The 23935-nt window shown below is 42.8% G+C and overlaps 1 protein-coding gene across 21 annotated transcripts in view; it reads left to right on the forward strand.

Moving 5' to 3' along the window:
* Positions 1-23935, forward strand: part of LOC122863199 (adhesion G protein-coupled receptor F5-like) — a 59365-nt gene that overhangs the window by 1579 nt on the left and 33851 nt on the right. For 16 of the 21 annotated variants that reach the window (XM_044169426.1, XM_044169430.1, XM_044169447.1 and 13 more), the window contains exons 5-11: positions 934-972; positions 1279-1449; positions 1577-1621; positions 1852-1923; positions 16321-16377; positions 16498-16566; positions 16700-16768. In XM_044169426.1, coding sequence (XP_044025361.1) covers positions 934-972; positions 1279-1449; positions 1577-1621; positions 1852-1923; positions 16321-16377; positions 16498-16566; positions 16700-16768 — 522 coding nt within the window. Of the gene's footprint in view, positions 1-911; positions 973-1278; positions 1450-1576; positions 1622-1851; positions 1924-16320; positions 16378-16497; positions 16567-16699; positions 16769-23935 lie in introns of all 21 variants that reach the window. The other 5 variants (XM_044169427.1, XM_044169438.1, XM_044169433.1 and 2 more) reach the window with 5 other exon arrangements.

A 23935-nucleotide genomic window follows, 5' to 3' on the forward strand; every position in this document is an offset into this window, starting at 1 on the left:
ATATGATGTACCTTATTGAAACCCTTTTTCAACACATGGTTTTGGATTAAAACACAAATGACGGTAAGACACTTTGAAAACACACTTAATAAATCATGGTAGGGAGATATTCCATGCATAGTGTCACATTTGAAGATATCAATGAAAATACACTAAATCTATGAAAATCTATTTATTGCATTTTTCAACTGAGTTTGAGTTATTAACATGGTAAAATACAAGAAACATGATAAATAGTCTTCTAAATTGGATCAAAATTGGTGAATTCCGCTGATAAGTGAATTTGTAAGCTCTAAGCTTGCAGGTGGTCTCATTTGGGATCCTGGAAAGTTTTTCTCTCTTGTTTAAGACGGTCTGGCTTTCGAGTTGTCAAAAGATAGGAGCTTGCTTCAGCCAAAAGGGAACCTTTGGAAACAGTGCCATCTGTTGTTGAGAATGCATTATTATATGTATTGTCTTTTCCTCAAATGTAAGAAGACCCCACTCTTTGAAATGTAATATCCAGGAAAATATAGCAATTCATATTCAGGCTACAGCAGTGTGTAGCTTTTAGGTGCAGTGTTAATTATCTGAGAAGTGTCACTCTCTATATTTGTATTTATTCAGCAGCTACTCCTCTCTCTCTTCCTGCTTACAGACTTTACAGCTTGTCCTTTTACAACAACAGCTCCGTCACCGACAAGTAAGACTGAGAAGACAATATTTATATAGTATAGCATATAATAATATAACACAAAAAGATAAGCACAGTACTGATTACAGGTAATACAGCAACTGCAGTTCATTTATGCATCTCTCTTTTGAATTCTCTCCCTACAGCTTCTCCAGTTCTTTATGAATACCTGATTTCTATTGATCTGAACATCTCAGATGTTGCAGTAATAAATCACCTGAGGACCATTCTGAGCAACATCAGTTATCCCATCAGCATCGACAACCACATACACATCTCTGACGTGAATATGTCTACAGGTAGGATTCATAACTTTGAAATTGAAATTTTAAACAAAATGTAATGTGTTTTCAGCTCTGGTACATACCTATGTTCGGACAGTAGTGTTTTTAAAATTGTAAGAAATTAAACATTCTGTATAAAATCAGCTACGTCAGCAATCTGCTTTCCAAATCTCAAAATCAGTCTACATCGGTTCTCAAGTCATCTTTTTTTAAATATTTGGGAGGGTGTAATTTGGATCTTCTGGGTTTTTTTTTTCATTGATTAAACAACAAATGCTTTCTCAGTAGACATATTTATTCATTGTATGTTTTGGTCTCCAGTTTGCTCTCTGAGCAGTGGTGGTTACCAGTGCAGATGTGAGGATCAGTATCGTTGGTCATGTGACCAGTGTTTCCTGTACGGATCCTGTGACAACATCACTGATGACACATGTGGATGCATCAATGCCATTCCTCCTGATGGACAATATTGCCAGTCTGTTGATCAGCACAGTAAGCAAGTTTTGAACTAATCATGTGGAAATAAGCAGACAGTGATAGAAGTGTATTAGAAGTGTCAGTGCCAAAATGTATTCCTTTTCAGCAGCTATGGCACTTTTCTCTCTTTACCTCCTTACAGACTTTACAGCTTGTCCTGTTACAACACCCTCTCCATCGCCAACCAGTAAGACTGAGACTAAGACAATGCTAATAGTGCTAATCAATAAAGTACATTACATTATTCTAACATAAATACTTCAGACCAAACATCTAGTTGTTACATTATACCATATTTCTTTTAATATCTATCTACAGGTCCACCCATTGTTTATGAATTTCTGTCATTTTAGATTCATACCTAATATGGTTTCTTTTGTCAACACTAACACATTATTATAAAATGTTTTTCTGCAGATTCAACAAGTATTTATACAACAAAACTTAACACCACAACAGCCACAACTTCACCCACAACTGTAGTGACCAGTAAGTATATAGTTAACACTCCTCTGATGAATAATTTAAAAATGGTCTTTTTAGATTCAACACCTCTTGCTACAACAAATGTTCATGTGAACAATACAATAGCTGTAACAACACCAACAATAACCAGCAAATCCTTAAAAATGATTGTTACTGTTAACGGCTGTCACCCCTCCCCGCCCCCCTTCACACGCACTCCAAGAAAGTGAATGTGGGAGACCAGAGAAGAAGCTGTGGCTGTCTGGGAGGAGATATCAGTTAAAATCTTAAATAAATCAATAAAATTTGGCTTGCGTTACCTAAACCACAGAGATTTCATCTGCAAAGCAGCGTCCAAAAGAAAACACACAGCAGTATGTAAATTCTGTAATGCAACGCTTACTGAGACAGCTGGGACCACGTCAAACTTTTTTATGCTTCTTTTGTTAGAAAAGAAGCATAAAAATAGATGACCTAAGTGTTAGTGACGCTAGCAAAGCAAGCTAGCTCATGTTAGCAATCTGCCTCTGCACCAAAACTCTTCTATACATATTAGCTACCTACCATAAAACTTCAATTAAAAGCAGAGCCTCAATTAGACGCTGATTCCTTATACTGGCCGGATATGGCTACACGTTTCGGCAAATAAACGCAGGTCTCAATGAGACGCTGGGTCTGTTTTTTATAAGTTCTTTGGATGTAAAAAAACTCCCACTTGAGCTAGTTCTAAGATGCTTAGATTACGCATACAAATATAAACTTTCGTCAATATAGACATGCTACACATCGTTACATCGTTAGATTATCCACAATTCAATAGTTCAGTTTATTTTACGGAAACCATGAGCACCAAAGTATAATTTATTCAGATTTACCGGCATGGTAATCAAGAGAGACAGGAAAAAAGTGGTGACTCCCTACCTTTGAAGCAGTCATAAAGTCCGAATATGTGACCATTCCTTGATTATTTATATTCCTTTAGTCTGTAAGGGTCCACCGATAAAAAGAATCAAAACGTTTTTCATAAAAATTTATCCAAGTTGAAATAATTACAGTAATCTTCGACTTTCATGCTTTCTAAGGTAGGCTACCGGTATTTTGATACGGGTCTCTCGCTTTCTCTCTCTCTCTGTGCATCGGAACTAGATCAAATGAAAGATTGATGAATTGATTGTTATTCGATAGCCTAATTTTTATACTTTAAGTAATATTCATACTGGTTTAAATAAACAATTTGATTTAGTATTTCCCATCTTTGCTGCGCAAGACTTTTGTGCGAAAGGAATAAAAGGCCTGTTCTATATAGACTCCTGTCCCAAATACATATACGCAGGTTGAGTTCAGTGATTGAAATGAAATAAAATATAAGTTTTACAGTATGTATATTGTTGGGATTCAGGTAGGGCTGGTTTGGTTATTAGCAAAATATCAAAGATATTTATGAATATTAATACAATTAATAATAATAATGTTATCAAAATTATTAATATGGATTAATAATTGTGGGGCACCACCCGGGGATCAGGGACCAATAACCAAATGTGAAAAACAGTCTCAAAGGTGGCTGTCCACTTAAAATGTTGATATTTAAAGTACAAAGTATAAAGGACAATGAAGGGTGAATCCAAGCACTGACTGTCACAACCAGCTGTTATTACAACATTACACAAAATAACCACAGGCAAGTGAAGGAGCACTTGCCTGTACAATAGCGGTACAATAGCGTTTATTTAACCTTAGCACTGATTAATAATCAATAAATTACCATCTATTCTAAACACAATAAGCATACAACAATCAGCAAGTATGTAAGATATGTGTTTGTGGGACAATAGAGAGGGAGGTGCGAGGAGGGTGGTTGTCACGCACAGATTCAAAATGGCGGGCAGACCCGTGAAATTAAAACAAAGGGGAGAGCCAAAATGGAGGACACGCTATTTATCTTCAAGATGGCGTGGAGCGTAGCTAGTTATGCTACCACGCTATCTGGGTTGTTTGAGATGTGTGTGTAGGCATGTATATGTACTTGTAAGGTGTGTGGGTTAGTGGAGAGGAAAGAGAAGGAAAAGCACACAGAGTAAGGCACAAGGGATCTCAAATGCCGTGGTAAAGCACAATAGCTGTCCCTTTATCACACAGGAACCCGGCAGCAAACTCTCATTCTAAGTCTCTCAGTCTTACTGGACTGGTGTGATAAAGCACAGTTATTGGCTTCCACAGTGGCTATAGAACTAACACAATTAAATAGTCCCACACAGTTATAAAATCTATCTCTACCAGACACAAGCCTCTTGATAACAATTTAATGCGTCAGTCCATTTGGATTATCCAGCGGAGTCCTCTCAGGCTCGGATACTGACATGGCCGGGGTCCACGCTGTCGGCGGGTTCAACGGCGAAACTGTAAATCCGTATCTTCCTTCTGCAGGCAAAGATTTTTATGTGGTGTATAACAATTGGGATCCATAAAGTGTTTCAGCAAAACAGTCTGTTGCTTGTCCGAGTTAAGACCTTCCTAGGAAAATGAAAGTTCAACGTTGAGCGCCTCCTGTAGTAACCAGAGTTATAGTGGAAAGACAGCAGGCGGTCTTGTGCGCTCTGCTTTTATGGTGACGATGACATCATGGCGCTCTGTTTGGCGGCTCGTCTAGTAGAAATCCAGTGTTTGGATTCAACTGAGATCTTGCACACAAGTGTGACTTAAAAGACCTGAGGAGGTTTGGCGCTGTTTTACTGTTTGGCCTTTGTTTTCCATTCCAGCCTCTTAGTCAGGGCTTTACCTTTTCCAAGTAGGCCGCTGTCTTTATTCTCCACACGTGGTGAGACCCAACAATATACTGTATGTTTCAGGGTGATAGTTTCAGTTGCTTGCCAATTATTTTCCATTTAGTTAACATATATTGAGGGATGTAATGCTAGCTAATGCAGTGTTAACTTTGTGAGAAATTGAGGGGACAGGGCATGTGACGACAAATTGTTGTTCCTAAGTTACATTTTTGGTTGGTCTTGACTTGGTCTCAATCTCTTAAAGTCTTGGTCTTGAAACACTCTGGTCTTGGTCATGACTTGGTCTTGGTTTAGGTGGCCGTGACTGCAACACTGTTTCTCCATTCTCTAAAGTCCTAAAGTTTTAGGAGTCATTCATGAAGTCCAGAACATGGTCCATTGAAGTGCTGAATTTCAGTTTACCAAGTCAGTGAGGGTAATAAGCTAATACAGTTGTATGCAAAAGTTTAGGAACCCCTGACAATTTCCATGATTTTCATTTATAAATATTTGGGTGTTTGGATCAGCAATTTCATTTTGATCTATCAAATAACTGAAGGACACAGTAATATTTCAGTAGTGAAATGAGATTTATTAGATTAACAGAAAATGTGCAATATGCATCAAAACGAAATTAGACAGGTGCATAAATTTGGGCACCCCAACAGAAAAATCACATCAATATTTAGTAGAGCCTCCTTTAGCAGAAATAACAGCCTCTAGACGCTTCCTATAGCCTGTAATGAGTGTCTGGATTCTGGATGAATGTATTTTGGACCATTCCTCCTTACAAGACATCTCCAGTTCAGTTAGGTTTGATGGTTGCCGAGCATGGACAGCCCGCTTCAAATCACCCCACAGATGTTCAATGATATTCAGGTCTGGGGACTGGGATGGCCATTCCAGAACATTGTACTTGTTCTTCTGCATAAAGGCCAGAGTAGATTTTGAGCAGTGTTTTGGGTCGTTGTCTTGTTGAAATATCCAGCCCCGGCGTAACTTCAACTTTGTGACTGATTCCTCAACATTATTCTCAAGAATCTGCTGATATTGAGTGGAATCCATGCGACCCTCAACTTTAACCAGATTCCCAGTACTGGCACTGGCCACACAACCCCACAGCATGATGGAACCTCCACCAAATTTTACTGTGGGTAGCAAGTGTTTTTCTTGGAACGTTGTGTTCTTTTGCCGCCATGCATAACGCCCCTTGTTATGACCAAATAACTCAATCTTTGTTTCATCAGTCCACAGCACCTTATTCTAAAATGAAGCTGGCTTGTCCAAATGTGTGTTTGCATACCTCAAGCGACTCCGCTTTCGCATCACTCTCCCATACAGCTTCTCCTTGTGCAAAGTGCGCTGAATTGTTGAACGATGCACAGTGACACCATCTGCAGCAAGTTGATGTTGTAGGTCTTTGGAGGTGGTCTGTGGGCTGTTTTTGACCGTTCTCACCATCCTTCGCCTTTGCCTCTCAATATTTTATGTGGCCTGCCACTTCTGGCCTTAACAAGAACTGTGCCTGTGGTCCTCCATTTCCTCACTATGTTCCTCACAGTGGACACTGACAGCTTATATTTCTCGATAACTTTTGTAGCCTCCCCTAAACCATAATGTAGAACAATCTTTTTTTCAGGTCATTTGAGAGTTGTTTTGAGGCCCCCATGTTGCCACTCTTCAGAGGAGAGTCAAAGAGAACAACAACTTTCAATTGGCCACCTTAAATACCTTTTCTCATGATTGGATGCACCTGTCTATGAAGTTCAAGGCTTAATGAGCTCACCAAACCAATTGTGTGTTCCAATTAATCAGTGTTAAGTAGTTACAGGTATTCAAATCAACAAAATGACAAGGGTGCCCAAATTTATGCATCTGTCTAATTTCGTTTTGATGCATATTGCACATTTTCTGTTAATCCAATAAACCTCATTTCACTACTGAAATATTACTGTGTCCTTCAGTTATTTGATAGATCAAAATGAAATTGCTGATCCAAACACCCAAATATTTATAAATGAAAATCATGGAAATTGTCAGGGGTTCCTAAACTTTTGCATACAACTGTAAGCTGGTTCAGCTTCACTCTCAACTGGCACTCAACATTCCTTTGTGAGTCTTGCACCATAATGTGACTTATATCTCAACAGGACATCAGATTAGTTTGACAAGCAGACCTGCTGTAAATTAGGAAATTGTCATTCAACTTTACATTAGTGGCCTTAAGGTCATGGGACAGAGGAAGTTACTTGGGGAAAGCTTATCAGTTCTCTGGACAGGGCTGTTTTTCTTTCAGAGAAGTTCAATTCTTTTAATCAATAAGGATACAAAATATTCATGATTCTTGATCACACTACATTTATTATTACCTTTTTTTGTATAACTTATAATATGTATAACAAAACATTTATACTGTTTTACTGTACATTTTAACATGTAAATTATTGTATAAGGATCCTTCTAGATTCCATAGTAAGGATCCTTCTAGATTCCTTAGTAAGGAATATCCACTTCATTAATGCAGTCACACACTGCTTTCCCTGAGCTACGACCCCAACATCCTCGAAAAGCTCCCTGGACTTCTGGCTATACTCTCGACGACTATCACGAAAATCATAGTCCACGTCGGCACCAATGACACCGCTTGTCAACAATCTAAGCTGACGAAAGCAGACTCTATCCGCCTCTTTGACCTGCTCAACAGCAGTGGAAAGCATGCTTTTATTTCGGGTCCAATTCCTACCTTGGGTCTTGGAATTAGCTGTTTTAGCAGGATCTTCAGCCTTCATACCTGGCTCTAGTCTGTCTGCAGTACCCATGACATTGGTTTTATTCACAATTTTAACTTATTCTGGGATCGTTCTTCCTTGTTTGCACAAGACGGTCTTCACCCAAACAAGTCAGGTAGTTGCATGCTGGCGGCTAACCCGCAGCACGTAATTGACTATTTACATCACCTGTTTCCCCTTTCTCTTCTCTGCCCACCAAAAACAGCCATGCACCCTCTGCTGCCACTAACTCCCCCTTGTGGACTGATCATAGTGCTGCTATTTTGATCCCTGATCCCTCTAGGGTTACTTTTAAAATTCCTCTTGTAATTTTGCATAGGTCCTTAATATGAAACAGACACAGCCGACACAGCAATAATAATAATTTAAAAAAGATCCGGGCCAGAACCCTACTTCCAGTCTCAACTTCAGTTCTGACCCAGCAGAGACTTTTTAAGATGGCTCTTCTCAATGTAAGATCCCTCTCTAACAAAATGTTTATTTTAAATGATTTTATCTCTTCTACTGATTTAGATTTCATGTTCTTAACAGAATCCTGGTTACATCCTGATGATCACAGACAGCTTGCTGAATTGTGCTCTCCAGATTATGACTGCTTTAGCCGCCCTAGGGATTGTGGCCGTGTGGTGGCCTTGTTACTGTCTATAGGAAGCATTTAAAGTGTAACCTTATAGCTTGCAGTTTTCCTCCTTTGAAGTGCTCATGTTTAAACTTGGTGGCCCCCTCCCGGTCATATTTGCTATTATTCATCGCCCCCCTAAACCAGCTGGCTCCTTCTTTTGGAACTCCCTGAATTTTCATCCACTCGTTTAAAATTATGATAGAATTGTTCTTTATTAATATTCATGTTGATGAGTCTTCTAATGCCCTTGCTGCTGATTTTTTAAATATCACTAACTCTTAATTTTAAACAAAATTTGTGTCTGGCCGAACTCATTCCCGTGGCCACACCTTAGACCTAGTCTTTAGTCTGGGTCTGAGAATACCATCTTGGGAAATCAGGGACATGTTTGTATCTGATCACCTATGCATTGTTTTTAACTGTGAATTACAGGCTGCTAGTACTGAATTATCCCACTCTAAGTACACACATTCCCTTAATGAGCATAGTGCCTCAAAATTCTGTACATTGTTCAATTCTCCTGGCAATGTGTTTCCTGACTCCTCCACACCAACAACTTGGTTTATTCTTTTAACTGCCTGTGTTCTTTAACCTTAGATGAAAAATAGACCAAACTCAAAGACTAAAAAACAGCCGTGGTTAAATGAAAGGAAATGCAAAAGAGCAGAATGCAGATGGAAGAAATCAGGTCCCCAGGTCCACTTTGTGGCTATGAAAGAGGTATTACTCCTTTATAATAGGGTGGTGAAGGATGCAAGAACATGCCATTTCTCTGCACTTATTTCTGTCCAACAGCACAACCCCAGATTCCTATTTAAGACTGTGGATCAGTTAGTTAACTCAGCCTCTCCTTGTGCCTCTGCTGATTGTGATGCTGATTGTGAAAAGTTTCTTTTGCACTTTTCTGGAAAGGTGGAGTTAATAAGATCTGGTATTACCCCCAATCCTGCCTTTTTAGATGTGGATCACCCGCTCAGGGATTCTTTGAAGAATTTTTCTGCTGTTACTCTGCCTGAACTCACAGACATCATGTCTCTTGTGAGAGTATCCTCCAGCCCTTTGGACAAAATCTAGGTTTTTAAACTAGGATTTTATTGGAAGTCATGGATTGTATTGCGCCCCATTTGCCAACTATTTTGAACAGCTCGCTGTCTACCAGCTGTGTCCCAGATTACTTTAAAACTGTTGTAAGGGGTGCTGTGGACCCAAAAGCAGATGACGAGGAAGCAGTCTCAGGGAAAAGTAACCGGATGACTACCGTGTTTATTGTGAGGTGGTATGCAGGCAAGTACGGGCAGAACAGTAAGCAGACAGGTAATGAGCAGACAAAAGGCAGATAAGTACCGGCTAGCATAGGTGAAAGCAGGGGAGTGAGTCCAAGGTGGGACACAGTTCACAAAGGAGCAGGCAAAATCCAAAATCCAAGGAGGGGGTCCGGAGGAGGGATTCAAGGACCAGGTGGGAGACTTGGGGGGGACAGCCCGGGGCTGGACAGGTGCGGAGCTGGGGGCCTCGGGTGGACGGCCCGGGGGCTGGACAGGTGCAGAGCTGGGGGCCTCGGGCGGACGGCCCGGGGGCTGGACAGAAGACCGGCGGCAAACACAGAGTCACAGGAGGCTGGCATCGAACACTGAGCCTTTCTGGAGGACAGCGACGAAGACGGAGAGTCACAGAAGGCCGGCGGCGAAGACGCAACCCTTCTGGAGGCCGGCGGCGAATGCTGAACCCTCCGGGAGGCTGGCGGCGAAGACCGAGAGTCTCTGGAGGCCGGCGGTGAACACTGAACCCTTCTGGAGGCTGGAATCCTTCTGGCCAGCGGCGAGGACATAACCCTTCTGGAGGCCGTCGGTGAAGACCGAGAGTCTCTGGAGGCCGGCGGCGGACGCTGAACCCTCTGGGAGGCCGGCGGCAAAGACCGAGAATCTCTGGAGGCCGATGGCGAGGACTGACCCTTTCTGGAGGCCTGCCCATCCACTCAGGGACCAATGGCAGTACAGCGGGGCCGGGGACTGGCAACGACATGTCAGGACGGGGAGCCGGCGACTGGACGCCAGGGCGTGGAGCCGGCGGGACATCAAGGCAAGGTGGCAAGGCGGCTGGATCTGGAGCCGGCGGCTGGGCCTCGGGACAGGGAGTCGGCGGCTGGGCCTCGGGACAGGGAGCCAGCGGCTGGACACCAGGGCGTGGAGCCGGCGGGACATCAAGGCAGGGTGGCAAGGCGGCTGGATCTGGAGCCGGCGGCTGGGCCTCGGGACAGGGAGTCGGCAGCTGGGCCTCGGGACAGGGAGCCAGCGGCTGGACACCAGGGCGTGGAGCCGGTGGGACATCAAGGCGTGGCGCCGAAGCGGCAAGGCCAGGAGCCGGCGGCGAAGGCAGAGCCCTTCTGGAGGCAGGCGTCTGGGCGGAGCTGTTGTGACTCAGCAGGGACTGGAGCAAGGGGCTGCTGCGACCCAGCAGGGACTGGAACCGGCGTGGTAGCAGGCGACTGGACCTCCGGACATGGCACCGTCTTCGGAACCTCAGGCCTGGGAGTAAGGAGCTGCTACGATCCAGCCGGGAAACGAGTCGGCTGCAATCCAGCAGAGAGTCCAGGGAGCTGCTGAGGTCCGGCGGAGAGTCCCGGGAGCTGCTGAGGTCCGGCCGGCAAGAGATTAGACTGCGATCCAGCAGGGAGTACGGGAGCGGGGAGCAGTTGCCACCAGGCCGGGGTTGCTGTCTGCTGTGTACCAGTAGGGTGTGATGGTGGCGCCTGAGGCTCTAGCGGTCCGGCAAAGGTGGTGAGCGCAGGCTGCTGCGATCCAGCGGCGGCGAGGATAGGGTGCGGCTGCTGCGATCCAGCGGCGGCGAGGATAGGGTGCGGCTGCCGCCATCCAGCGGCGGCGAGGACAGGGTGCGGCTGCCGCCATCCAGCGGCGGCGAGGACAGGGTGCGGCTGCCGCCATCCAGCGGCGACAGGGAGCGATGGCTGCCGCCACCCAGCGGAGACAGGGAGCGATGGCTGCCGCCACCCAGCGGAGACAGGGAGCGATGGCTGCCGCCACCCAGCGGCGACAGGGAGCGATGGCTGCCGCCATTCAGCGGAGACAGGGAGCGATGGCTGCCGCCACCCAGCGGCGACAGGGAGCGATGGCTGCCGCCACCCAGCGGCGACAGGGAGCGATGGCTGCCGCCACCCAGCGGCGACAGGGAGCGATGGCTGCCGCCACCCAGCGGCGACAGGGAGCGATGGCTGCCGCCACCCAGCGGCGACAGGGAGCGATGGCTGCTGCCATCCAGCAGAGAGTGGTGGAGAGTGACCGGAATCTGGAGGCGAGGCGGTGCCAGCTGTCGAGAGCTGGGTGGTGAGTTGGGAGACCTGCTGGGTTCTCTGAGTGATTTGGGAAACCATGGCCTGATGGCTGTCTGTCAGAACCCAGAGTAATTGTTCATGCTGGCCTAACAGAATCCCTTGGTTAGCCAGCGCTAAGTGGTAGGGTGCTACTTCCGGGTTATTGCTTGCTGGGTCCATGTTTGGTTGGATCATTCTGTCCACGGGAGAACAAAGAATCCAACACAAACTCACAGAAACAATGCTCGGCAGGAACAACACCATGTGTACAACGATGATCCAACACTGACCAAAGACCCAGACTAAATACCCTAGGGGAGGTGAGACAACGAGACACAGGTGCAAACAATCAAGGGAGGACCAACAATCAAAACTGGAGGGAAAACACAGACAGGAAGTAAAAACACAAGACACACAAGGGAAGAAGAATACTACCAAAATAAACCAGGAAGTGATAACACCTAAACTACCACAAAAACTGCTTGTGTCCAAACAGCCCTAAAAAAACCTGGGCTTGATCCTACCCTCCTGGATAACTATCGTCCAATCTTCAAACTGCCTTTTATTTTAGTACGCTGAGTTCTCTGCAGGACTACCTGTCTGACATAAAAAATTGGATGTCGATAAATTTTCTTCAGCTCAACTAAAATAAAACTGAAATCCTTGGTATTAGACCGCAACACATCACATCTCTAAACAAATACTGCCATCTGCTGGCTACCTGTCACAAAATATCAAGCCTGTTGCAAGATATCTTGGTGTCCTTTTTAGATAGCGATTTATGTTTTGAGCAACATATCACTAAGCTTGTCCAATCATGTTTTTATCACCTCAAATATTGTAAAAATCTGATCTATTTTAAATTTTAGTGTTGCAGAAACTGTTGTACATGCTTTTATCTCCTCACGCCTTGATAATTGTAACAGTCTGTTCACTTGTCTTAATCAAAAAACTTTGAAACGACTGCAGACTGTACAAAACTCAGCTGCTAGGCTTTTAACCAGGACCAAGAGGTATGATCACATCACACCTGTTTTAGCCTCTTTACATTGGCTCCCTGTTTGTTTTAGGATTGATTTTAAGATCTTATTGATTACTTTTAAGGCTCTTCATGGCCTGACTCCAGATTATATTTTAGACCTTTTAATCCCTTATGAACCTTTACGTAGTTTGAGATCGGGGGGGGGCAGGGGTTTTTGTCTGTTCCTGAGTCCAGGATGAAAACTAAGGGGGACAGAGCTTTTGCCATCAGGGCCCCGAGGCTCTGGAACAACTTGCCCGAAAAAATTAGGCTGTCTGAGTCTGTGTCTTCTTTTAAGTCTCTTCTTGCTTTTTTATCGGAAAGCATATCCTGATTTTACCTGAGCTGTCTGTTTATTTTATTGTTTTTTTAAATATATTTTATTATTCACCGTGGTATTTTATTTCTCTCTTTGTGAAGCACTTTGTACTGTACTTTGTTTTGATAAGTGCTCTATAAAGTTTTATTATTATTATTATTATTATATATAACTGTACAATGTTCTTTAGACTTAACACTTGTTGCTACAACAGATTTAAACACCACAACAGCTACAACAATTGTAACAAGTCAATTTTTTAAAAAGGGGAATAGGTTTAGGTTCATCTGTGTCAATTAAAAACACACACACAAAAAAAATCTATACATGTATTGGAAAATCCTCATCATCCAACATCATCAAGGTTCAGTTTTGCTTTCTAGTCAGCAATAACATGTAACTATATAGTCATCTTTACTAACACAATGCCTATTGCTACAATACATCTGAAGCCTGTACTACAAAACAAGTTCAACATACCCAGGATATCTTTTCGTTATCTGGCTTCACTAACCCTAACAACCACGATCACGCTAAGCAGTCACACGGTGGTTATCAACTCGGTAAATCAACCCAGGGTTTTCTAATCCAGCCATGAGCGTGTTCACATAAAAGGGGCGGTGTTTGCAGCATATGACCAATCGCAAACATGGACAAGTCTACTGGCAGCAGAGCACCATATTTTACAAAGAGCAAACTATAATAAGAAGTTATGCACATAATCCAGGCTAAAAGCAAAGTTGTAGCTACCAAACTCAGGAAGGACAGCAGGCAAAAAATCAGCTTATATAATCACTGCTCCATCATAAGGGCACAGGTAGATCTGACTGTAAGTACATTTGCGTATGCCATTAAATGAATGTGTTGCTTAGATGCAATCTTATTATTTCGGCTGCAACCCAAGCAATGTGAAACAGACTTGGAGCAAATTTATAAAAACATAATTCAAGTACAAGGCTTTACTGCTTCATTCAGTCTCTATTGAAGCTGACACAGATAAGTCAGTCCTTCCGATGAGAATCTATATTTCTCATATAGAAAATCGTCAGGGAAAGCAAAAAGTGATTGTCTGCCAAAAACTGACTATATCGCCCAGTTTATATACATCTGCAGCAGCTTTTATGTCTTTGTGAGTGAAACTTTAATGTTTTTTGTAACTGAATGATCAAAATTATGGCCAAATAAGTGTTTGCAGGTTACAGCAAATCAGACATGACATTTTCGTGATTATAGGCAATACTTCAGTATTGTTTCCGCTGTTTATATGTGTTTTGTGTGTCTAATATCCTTGTTTAGGACTATATTTGGATATGTGTATGCCTAAACAAATAATATGATTTTCAGATGTGTTATATATAAAAAAAGAAATTATTAACTATTATTTAACCGCACTGTGCCCTAGATAAGAACCAATCCAGTCATTTTTACCTGTTTAGATATCTTTTAAAGCGAATGGCAATCATTTTCATGGCAGGCGATCACTTTTGGCACGACACCTGTTTTGAACACGCTTTCCATCCTAAGAGACGATCTCATGATCAGCGCACCACTCCTTGGGATCTTCTCATGGATGTATTATTAGAACTTAGATCTTAATAATTAACATATCTAATTAATATATCCACGAGATCTTCTACAAATGGTGATGCCATTTTCCAAGAGAATTGATAGGTCAATAAGTGGTGCTTTCATAGCGTTCATCTCTTATCTCGAACATAACCTGCTCTGGAGCGGGTTAGGTGTGCAGCATGAGTTACCATGGTGATGTACCCTGGTAAGAAGTGAACCACCATACTAAAAACCCAGGATTAATCCTGAATTTACATCGCTAACCCCAAATCCTGCTTGGTAGTACATGCCTCTGAACACTACAACACTCACAGCTACTCTACCAACCACTGTAAACAGTATGAAGTCAAAAATAACTGTGAATTTAGTTATGTTATAACTCTAGTTGTATTTGCGAGAGTTTCAGTGGTAGTAGTAGTAAGTGTTTCACTCTCATGGTATGTTTTTTTTTCTCTTCTCGACTCTTCAAAGTTGTAAACATTGACACCTACTTTGACACGAGAGGGAGGCGGGACCCTAAGCAATATGCGAAATGGACGTATAGGCCATATGTAGGCCTACACACACGCACACCGATTTTCACTCCCTCCTGGTGTTACATTATATACGATGATGATTTTTGTTCTAAATGGAACAGAATGAGGTACAAACAAACCATATTTATTGAATAGAATTTTTTCTATAGAATCTTAAGATAAATGAATATTACCATTTACATCAATAAGAAATTGTAGAAAATAATAAAATATAACGCTGAGCTTTGGCTCTGCTGCCTGGTAATCATACCAGTCGTTCATTTTAACTTCGATATTTAATCAAAAGTCAACGTCAATCCATTGCTTTCCATCTTGCATTAGTCCAGAGTTGTAACTAAACCTTGACTGAGAGACTAGATAATCATTGTATTGTTTTAAAATGATGTGTGTCATCACGCCCCTATATATTGTCTGGACTGGTCCCCACAGAGGTTTGCTGCTGGAATGCGTATGTTTCATTTTGTACACAAGCATATGAAGGCATGTTCGCGTGCAATGCGGTTATCTTTTCCGAGTTGCAGTTTATGAACACCGTTGCCAGTTGGCGTTTATCAAACGTAATAAACAGTTGCATTTCACTCTCACTTTTGTCAGGCACAAAGTCACAGAACGCAGCCATGGAAGTGGCTGGCAAGCAAGCAAGATACAGACGGACCAAGAGACGCACTGCCCATCTAGATTAGCAAGACAGAGACTAGGTCGTGTCTAGATGGTAACCCTGAATTTGCCAAAGTCTTACGAGATTTGTACATGTTGTTTCTTCATTGTGCGCATTCCTAAACCTAACCAAGTAGTTTTATTGCCTAAACCTAAATCTCGTGAGAGTTTCAGCAAATCCAGGGTCACCATCTAGACTGGACTGACAGACTAGAGAGATGCACTGCAAGCTAGCACATCAACTTAACGTTTCTGTTATTTGCTGACATCAAACTTGGAGAGGACAGAACACAAGTTTACCTGATTAATGTTCCCGCAAGTCACTCCCATGGTGTGTTTTTTTTCTCTTTTCGTGACCAGAAGGATAGTTCCGCTTCATCCTCTCTTCGAAGTTGTAAATATTGACACCCGCTCTGACACGAGAGGGAGGCGGGGCCCTAAGCAACTTGTGCAGTGTGCGTATAGGGCCATATGTAGACTTACACTCACACACACACACCGATTCTCGCTCCCTCCTGGTGTTACATTATATACGATGATGATTTTTAAAGGCAAACCAAAAAAAAGGAGGGGCATATTTGCAAGTCACACTGGTGCTACTAGTTATACAATTTAGTAGCACTGTCTCCAAAAACGGTCGCAAAATGCGACTAAATGGTCGCAGTCTGGAGACCTGCGTGAGGTTTTTAAAATAAATTGAAGGGTAACTCACCTGATTAACACATCTGAACACCAGATTTGTCAGTCATTTTTCTTCACTTCTAAGATTTTACTTTTCAGTTTAAAATGCATAATTACAAAAATGTTCTTTTCAGATTCAACACATCCAAACACCACAACACCCACAATATCACCAACAACTGTAGTTACCAGTAAGTTTTTAAAAATAGTGGATGGTGTAACATTACCTTAGTTAACATTTGTTTTAAAATTCTCAGCAATTTTATCTTCACTTGAAGGATTTTACTTTGCGCATAATGTTTTTTTTCTAGATTCAACACCTGTTGCTACAACAGATGTGAACACTACAACAGCTGCAACTCCAACTACAATTATAACAAGTTAGTGCTTTAAAATATTTTCTTACACTACTGTTGCTTTTCCAGATTTGCTTGAAATTTGTCTGTAATTTATTTTCATTTATCAGATTTGACCTCTCAGTTTAACATACAGAATTATTAATTTTCTTTCCAGATTCAACAACAGTTGCTACAACAGATGTGAAAACAACAGTTACCACAACACCAACAACAGCTGTAACAAGTAAGTGATTAAAAATAATTGTTAGTGTAAAAATGTAAAAAAATAAATAAATAAAAGAAAAAAAATTGTTCTAAGCTTGAATACATTTTTCTGTTGTAAGAAATGACTCTTGGTCATATAATGATCTTTGCAGACTCAACACCTTTTGGTACAAAACATATGAACACTATATCATCCACAACTGTACCAACAACTGCATTTACCAGTACTGGGCTCCAGACTAACTCTTTCTACTAGTAGCACTGGTGCTCCCAACGGAAAATTTTAGGAGCAACACTAAAATCCACATGCAACTTCCTGAGGCCCTAAGCAAAATTCTGCAAAAGGGCCCTCCTACCTGCCCCGTGAGACATGTAAACCATTTGGCATTGCCACCCAGTCAAACCTGACACCCCGGTGCTCCCACTACAATCCTCCCTTCTTTAAAACAGTTTGCTCCATCTGTCGGTCTAAGAAAAGGTAGACCTATACGGAACAGAATGAGATACAAACAAACCATATTTATTGAATAGAATATTTTCTATAGAATCTTAAGATAAATGAATATTACCATTTACATCAATAAGAAATTGTAGAAAATAATAAAATATAACGCTGAGCTTTGGCTCTGCTGCCTGGTAATCATACCAGTCGTTCATTTTAACTTCGATATTTAATCAAAAGTCAATGTCAATCCATTGCTTTCCATCTTGCATTAGTCCAGAGTTGTAACTAAACCTTGACTGAGAGACTAGATAATCATTGTATTGTTTTTTTTTTTTTAACTGTGTATTTATTGAACCTTTTTTTTTAAAACAAAACAGTTACATAACTTTTACATAAAATTTGAATACATGAAACACAAAGAATAAATAAACATTGGGGAAGAAGCAAAAAAAAAAAAAAAAAAAAAAAAAAAAGATTCCTGACAGCAGTTCGGTAAATGTACCACATATCGGTAGATTACCTGCATGGTTTAAACATTGATGTATTAGTATATGTTAAAACTATTTCCTTCGAGCAAATATGTTTCAATAAGTGCCCACTTCTGTCGAAAAGAGTCAGATTTTACCTGCAAGTCTGCAGTCATTTTCTCAAATATATATACCTGTTTCAGTCTTTGTGTCCACTCTGTCACAGTAGGTTCACGCACCTTTATCCAATTCACAGTGATTATCTTCCTAGCTACCATTAATAATATATGCAATACAAATAAGTGGGATTTATTAAACTGATCTGAGGGGAAACCATCAAGCAAACAGAAAACTGGGAGCATTGGTATATCTCTTCCCAAAATTTTACTAATTTCCCTTTTAATCCCCTGCCAATACAATAGTACTTTGGGACATTCCCAGAATATATGCACATAGTCCCCCACCATTCCACATTCTCTCCAGCACTGCGATAACGGCGATGTACTGTCAAATTTGGCAACCACCAGTGGGGCTCTGAAGAATCTCATTTTCATTTTCCAATCAAATTCCTTCCACATTTGACTACTTGTACCCTTATGACAGCCAGCACATATATTTATCCACATCTCATCCTCTATTACAGTATTTAACTCTAATTCCCAGTTTCTTTTGATATGAAACGTGTCATCAGATTGGTCCTGCATTAACTTCCTATAAATGTGCTATATGATTTTTAGTAGGTAGACCATGTTCAATAATATTGATAAAATATTTTTCAACATTTATTGGAGTTCTTTTGATTATGTCCCAATGTTTATAATTTGTGATATAATGTTGTAGTTGTAAATATCTAAAGAAGTCATTAGATTTCAGCGAAGACCTATCGCATAATTGAGAAAAGGATCTTATGGTCTCCCCATCAAAAAATTGATTAACTATCTTTAAACCATTCTCTTCCCATCTACTAAAAACATCATCCCATATAGAAGGAAGAAAATCTGGGTTACCTTTAATGGGTATTGCACGTGATAGGGCTATTATTCCTCTAAACTTCTTTTGTATGGTGGACCAGATTTTAACAGTATGCTGTATCCATACATTTGTTATTTTCACTTTTTTCTGTGCCTGCAAGTCCATGAATGGCAGAACTGTCAGAGAAACTCCAGGAAGTGAATTCAGTTCAATATTAACCCATTCTGCTTCTTTATCAATACCAAGCCAAGCAGTCATAGCCCTTAGCTGAGCAGCCCAATAATAGTATCTAAGATTAGGAAGGTTCAAACCCCCCCCCATCTTTATTTGACATAATTATTTTAAGTCTTATTCTTGGTCTTTTGTTTTGCCAGATAAATTTTGAAATCATTTTTTCTAGTTTGTTAAATGCTGAGAGCGGGACCCAAACTGGTAGGGATTGAAATAAGAACAGAAGTCTCGGTAATATGTTCATTTTCACTGTTTCTATCCTACCGAACATGGAGAGAGGTAGTATTTCCCATCCTGCCAAGTCCTTTTTTATCATCTCAAAAAGCCGTGTGTAATTAGCTAGGTATAAACGTGATGCCATAGGTGTAAGGATGACACCCAAGTATCTGAAGCCCTGACTAGACCATCTAAAAGATACCTCATTATCTAACTGTGTGGGCCAATGTCCTGATATCATCATTGCCTCAGATTTCTCAGAATTTACCTTATATCCGGAAACTGAGCCATAATCTCTAAGGCTCTCTAGAAGGGCTGGGATTGATGAGAGGGGGTTTTCAATGAATAGTAGTACATCATCTGCGTATAGCGATATTTTGTGATCTTTTCCTCCTTTATCTTTTATCCCATGTATTCTGGGGTTGCTCCTTATTAACTCCGCTAGTGGCTCAATGCTAAGAGCAAATAAGACTGGGGACATCGCATCTCCCTGGCGAGTTCCCCTGCCTAAATTAAAAAACTCTGAGCAATGCCCATTAACTCGAACTCTTGACTTGGGATTTTTGTAAAAAGTCTTTACCCATTTAACAAAATTATCATGAAATCCCATATAATTAAGAGTCTGCTCCAGAAACACCCAATCCACCCTATCAAATGCTTTCTCAGCATCTAGGCTGAGAAGCATTGAGGGTGTTTTAATGTCTTTTCCAATTTGTTGTATATTTAAAGCTTTTCTTATATTATTTATGCCATAACGTCCATTAATAAATCCAGTCTGATCTGGTTTAACCAATTTTTTAATATGTTTTTGAATTCTGTTTGCTAGTATTGAAGTTAAAATTTTCATATCCTGACAAAGCAAACTTATTGGTCTGTAAGATATACATTGTGTAGGGTCTTTTCCAGTTTTATGAATTACGGTAATAATAGCATCAGACCACGAGTGCGGGGGGTCTTCATTTTGTAATACATGGTTAAACACCTTACTTAAGTTAGGAGCCAGTTCATTTACAAATATCTTATAAAATTCCCCGGGGAATCCATCCACTCCAGGTGATTTGTTGTTTTTTAATTTTGCAATAATCTCTCTTATTTCCTCCTCTGTGATAGGGGATGTCATTTCCTTTGCTTCTTTTTCTGTTAATTTATTTAATTCAATTGATCGCAGAAAGCTTTTAACTTTTTCTTCCTTATTTATTAATTTCTGGCCTTCATATAATTTTTTATAATAATCTTCAAATGCATTAACTATATCGTTTGGTTGTGTTAGCATTATTAACGTATCTGGGTGTTTAATTTTTGGAACTACCCTGCTTGCTTGAGCCTTACGTAATTGGAAGGCTAGGAGCCTGCTTGCTTTATTACTCATCTCATAATATTTTCTACTCACGAATCTGAGTGCCCCTTCTGCTTTATATGTGAGCAGATCATCCAATTTCTTTCTTTCCTGTTTTAAACATTCTAGAGTTTCGATTTTACCTGTTTGTTTATGTTCAATTTCTAGTTTTCTGATTACATCCTCTATCTCGTTTTGTTTGGCTAATCTCAGTTTTTTATTCCTGGATGCTATTTCTATTATTTTACCTCTCATCACTGCTTTGGCTCCCTCCCACAAAATAGATGGAGTAACCAGTCTATTGTCATTAATATCAAAGTATTCAGTCAATTGTTGTCTTATTTCTTCCTTGGCTTTGCAGTCGTTTATCATTGATACATTTAATCTCCAGTATTTAAACTGTTTACCTTGATCTAACTGAAGTTTTAATCTAACTGGAGCATGATCGGATATGGTTATGGGATCTATATGACATTCTGTAATATTGTGTAGATCTGCTCTAGAAGTACAAAAGAGGTCTATTCTAGAGTAACTGCCATGTACATGTGACATAAAAGTAAAATCCTTCTCTTTCGGATGCAAGTGACGCCAGATATCTGCTAAACCTAATTCTCTCATTATTCCTAATAGAGCTTTTACTTTTTTTGACTGTGGTCCCCTATCTGCTGGTAACCTATCCACATGTCTATCTAATACACAGTTAAAGTCCCCACCAATTAGATACAGTCCTTCGCCCTTCTGTGCCAACAAAGAGAAAACATTCTTAAAAAATTGTGGATAGTCTTCATTAGGTGCATAAAGATTAAGAATCATAATTTTTTTGTGCCTGAAATTGTACCAACTACCATGATATATCTCCCCTCTTTATCTTTGTATACTTGCTCCACATTAAAAAAGACTGACTTGGCAAACATGACTGCAACACCTCTCCTCTTCCCCTTGTTGTATGAGGCACTGACAACTTGGTCCACCCATTCCCTTCTCAGCTTTAAATGTTCCCCATCAGACAGGTGGGTCTCTTGAAGCAATGCAATAGAGCATTGCATTTTTTTAAGCTGACTAAATATTTTCTTTCTTTTAATTGGGCTGCTCAGACCTTTTACATTATAACTGACACAGATTAAATTGTCCATTGTTTGATGTTGTATATGTTAGTAACCATCATGTTCCAGTGGTATAAAAAAAAATAAAAAATTAGAAAATAATAAAATAAAACAGCTGTCAAGGGCAGATATTTAAGATATACAGAAACTAAAACAAGCCCCCTATGAATTGTCAATCAAGGCCAGTTACGTCGCCCGGATTGGCGCTACCGGGGCCCCACCCTGGAGCCAGGCCTGGGGTGGGTGCTCGACGGCGAGCGCCTGGTGGCCGGGCCTTTCCCCACGGGGCCCGCCGGGCACAGCCCGAAGGAGCGACGCGGGCCGTCCTCCCGTGGACCCACCACCCGCAGGAGGATCCGTGGGGGGCCGGTGCAGAGATCTGGGCGGCAGTCGAAGGCAGGGGCTTCGGCGACCAGATCTCCGGACACAGAAACTGGCTCCAGGGACATGGAATGTCACTTCGCTGGGGAAGGAGCCTGAGCTTGTGCGGGAGGTTGAGCGTTACCGGCTAGATATAGTCGGCCTCGCCTCCACGCACAGCCTGGGCTCTGGAACCCGTCTCCTCGAGAGGGGCTGGACTCTCCATTTCTCTGGCGTTGCCTGCGGGGGAGGCGGCGGGCTGGTGTGGGCCTGCTCATAGCCCCACAGCTCAGCCGTCACGTGTTGGAGTTTACCCGGTGAACGAGAGGGTCGCGTCCCTCCCGCCTCCGGGTGGGGACAGGTCTCTCACTGTTGTGGCGGCCTACGGGCGAACGGCAGTGCAGAGTACCAGGCCTTCTTGGGGTCCCTGGGAGGGGTACTAGACAGTGCACCGCCCGGGGACTCCGTTGTTCTACTGGGGACTTCAACGCCCACGTGGGCAACGACAGTGACACCTGGAGAGGGGTAATCGGAAGGAACGGCCCCCCTGATCTGAACCCAAGCGGTGTTCAGTTGTTGGACTTCTGTGCTAGTTACAGTTTGTCCATAACTAACACCATGTTCAAGCACAAGGGTGTCCATCAGTGCATGGTGGCACCAGGACACCCTAGGCCGGAGGTCGATGATCGACTTTGTTGTCGTATCATCTGACCTCCGCCGCGTGTCTTGGACACTCGGGTGAAGAGAGGGGCGGAGCTGTCAACCGATCACCACCTGGTGGTGAGTTGGATCCGCTGGCAGGGGAGGAAGCCGGACAGACTTGGCAGGCCCAAGCGTATCGTGAGGGGTCTGCTGGGAACGTCTGGCGGAGCCCTCTGTCAGCAGGGTCTACAACTCACACCTACGGGAGAGCTTCTCCCAGATCCCGGGCGAGGCTGGGGACATTGAGTCCGAGTGGACCATGTTTTCCACCTCCATTGTCGATCGGCGGCTCGTGTAGCTGTGGTCGCAAGGTTTCTGGTGCCTGTCGCGGCGGCAATCCCGAACCCGGTGGTGGACGCCGAAGTAAGGGATGCCGTCAGGCTGAAGAAGGAGTCCTATCGGGCCTTGTTGGCTCGTGGGACTCCCGAGGCAGCTGACAGGTACCGGCAGGCTAAGCGTGCTGCAGCCCGTGCGGTCACAGAGGCAAAAACTCAGGATTGGGAGAGGTTCGGAGAGGCCATGGAGGAGGACTATCGGTCGGCCTCAAAGAAATTCTGGCAAACCGTCCGACGGCTCAGGAGGGGGAAGCAGTGCTTCACCAACACCGTGTACGGTGCGGGTGGAGGGCTGTTGACCTCGACTGGGGATGTTGTCGGACGGTGGAAGGAATACTTTGAGGATCTCCTCAATCCCGCGGTCACGTCTTCCGAAGAGGAAGCGGAGGCTGGGGACCCGGAGGCGGACTCATCCATCACCCTGGCCAAGTCACTGAGGTTGTTGGCAAGCTCCTTGGTGGCAAGGCTTCAGGGGTGGATGAGATCCGTCCTGAGTATCTTAAGTCTCTGGATGTTGTGGGACTGTCTTGGCTGACACGTCTCTGCAACATCGCGTGGCGGTCTGGGACAGTGCCTCTGGACTGGCAGACCGGGGTGGTGGTCCCTCTGTATAAGAAGGGGACCGGAGGGTGTGTTCCAATCACAGAGGGATCACACTTCTCAGCCTCCCCGGTAAGGTCTACTCCAGGGTACTGGAGAGGAGAATTCGTCCGATAGTCGAACCTCGGATTCAGGAGGAGCAGAGTGGTTTTCGTCCCGGTCGTGGAACACTGGACCAGCTCTATACTCTCCATCGGGTGCTCGAGGGTTCATGGGAGTTTGCCCAACCAGTCCACATGTGCTTTGTGGATCTGGAGAAGGCATTCGACCGTGTGCCCTGGGGCGCTTTGTGGGGAGTGCTCTGGGAGTATGGGGTCCGGGGCCCTCTGCTAAGGGCTGTCCGGTCCCTGTATAACCGAGCAGGAGCTGTGTTCGCATTGCCGGCAGTAAGTCAGACCTGTTCCCGGTGCATGTTGGAC

This window comes from Siniperca chuatsi, linkage group LG16, assembly GCF_020085105.1.
Source record: "Siniperca chuatsi isolate FFG_IHB_CAS linkage group LG16, ASM2008510v1, whole genome shotgun sequence".
NCBI classification, from domain to species: domain Eukaryota; kingdom Metazoa; phylum Chordata; class Actinopteri; order Centrarchiformes; family Sinipercidae; genus Siniperca; species Siniperca chuatsi.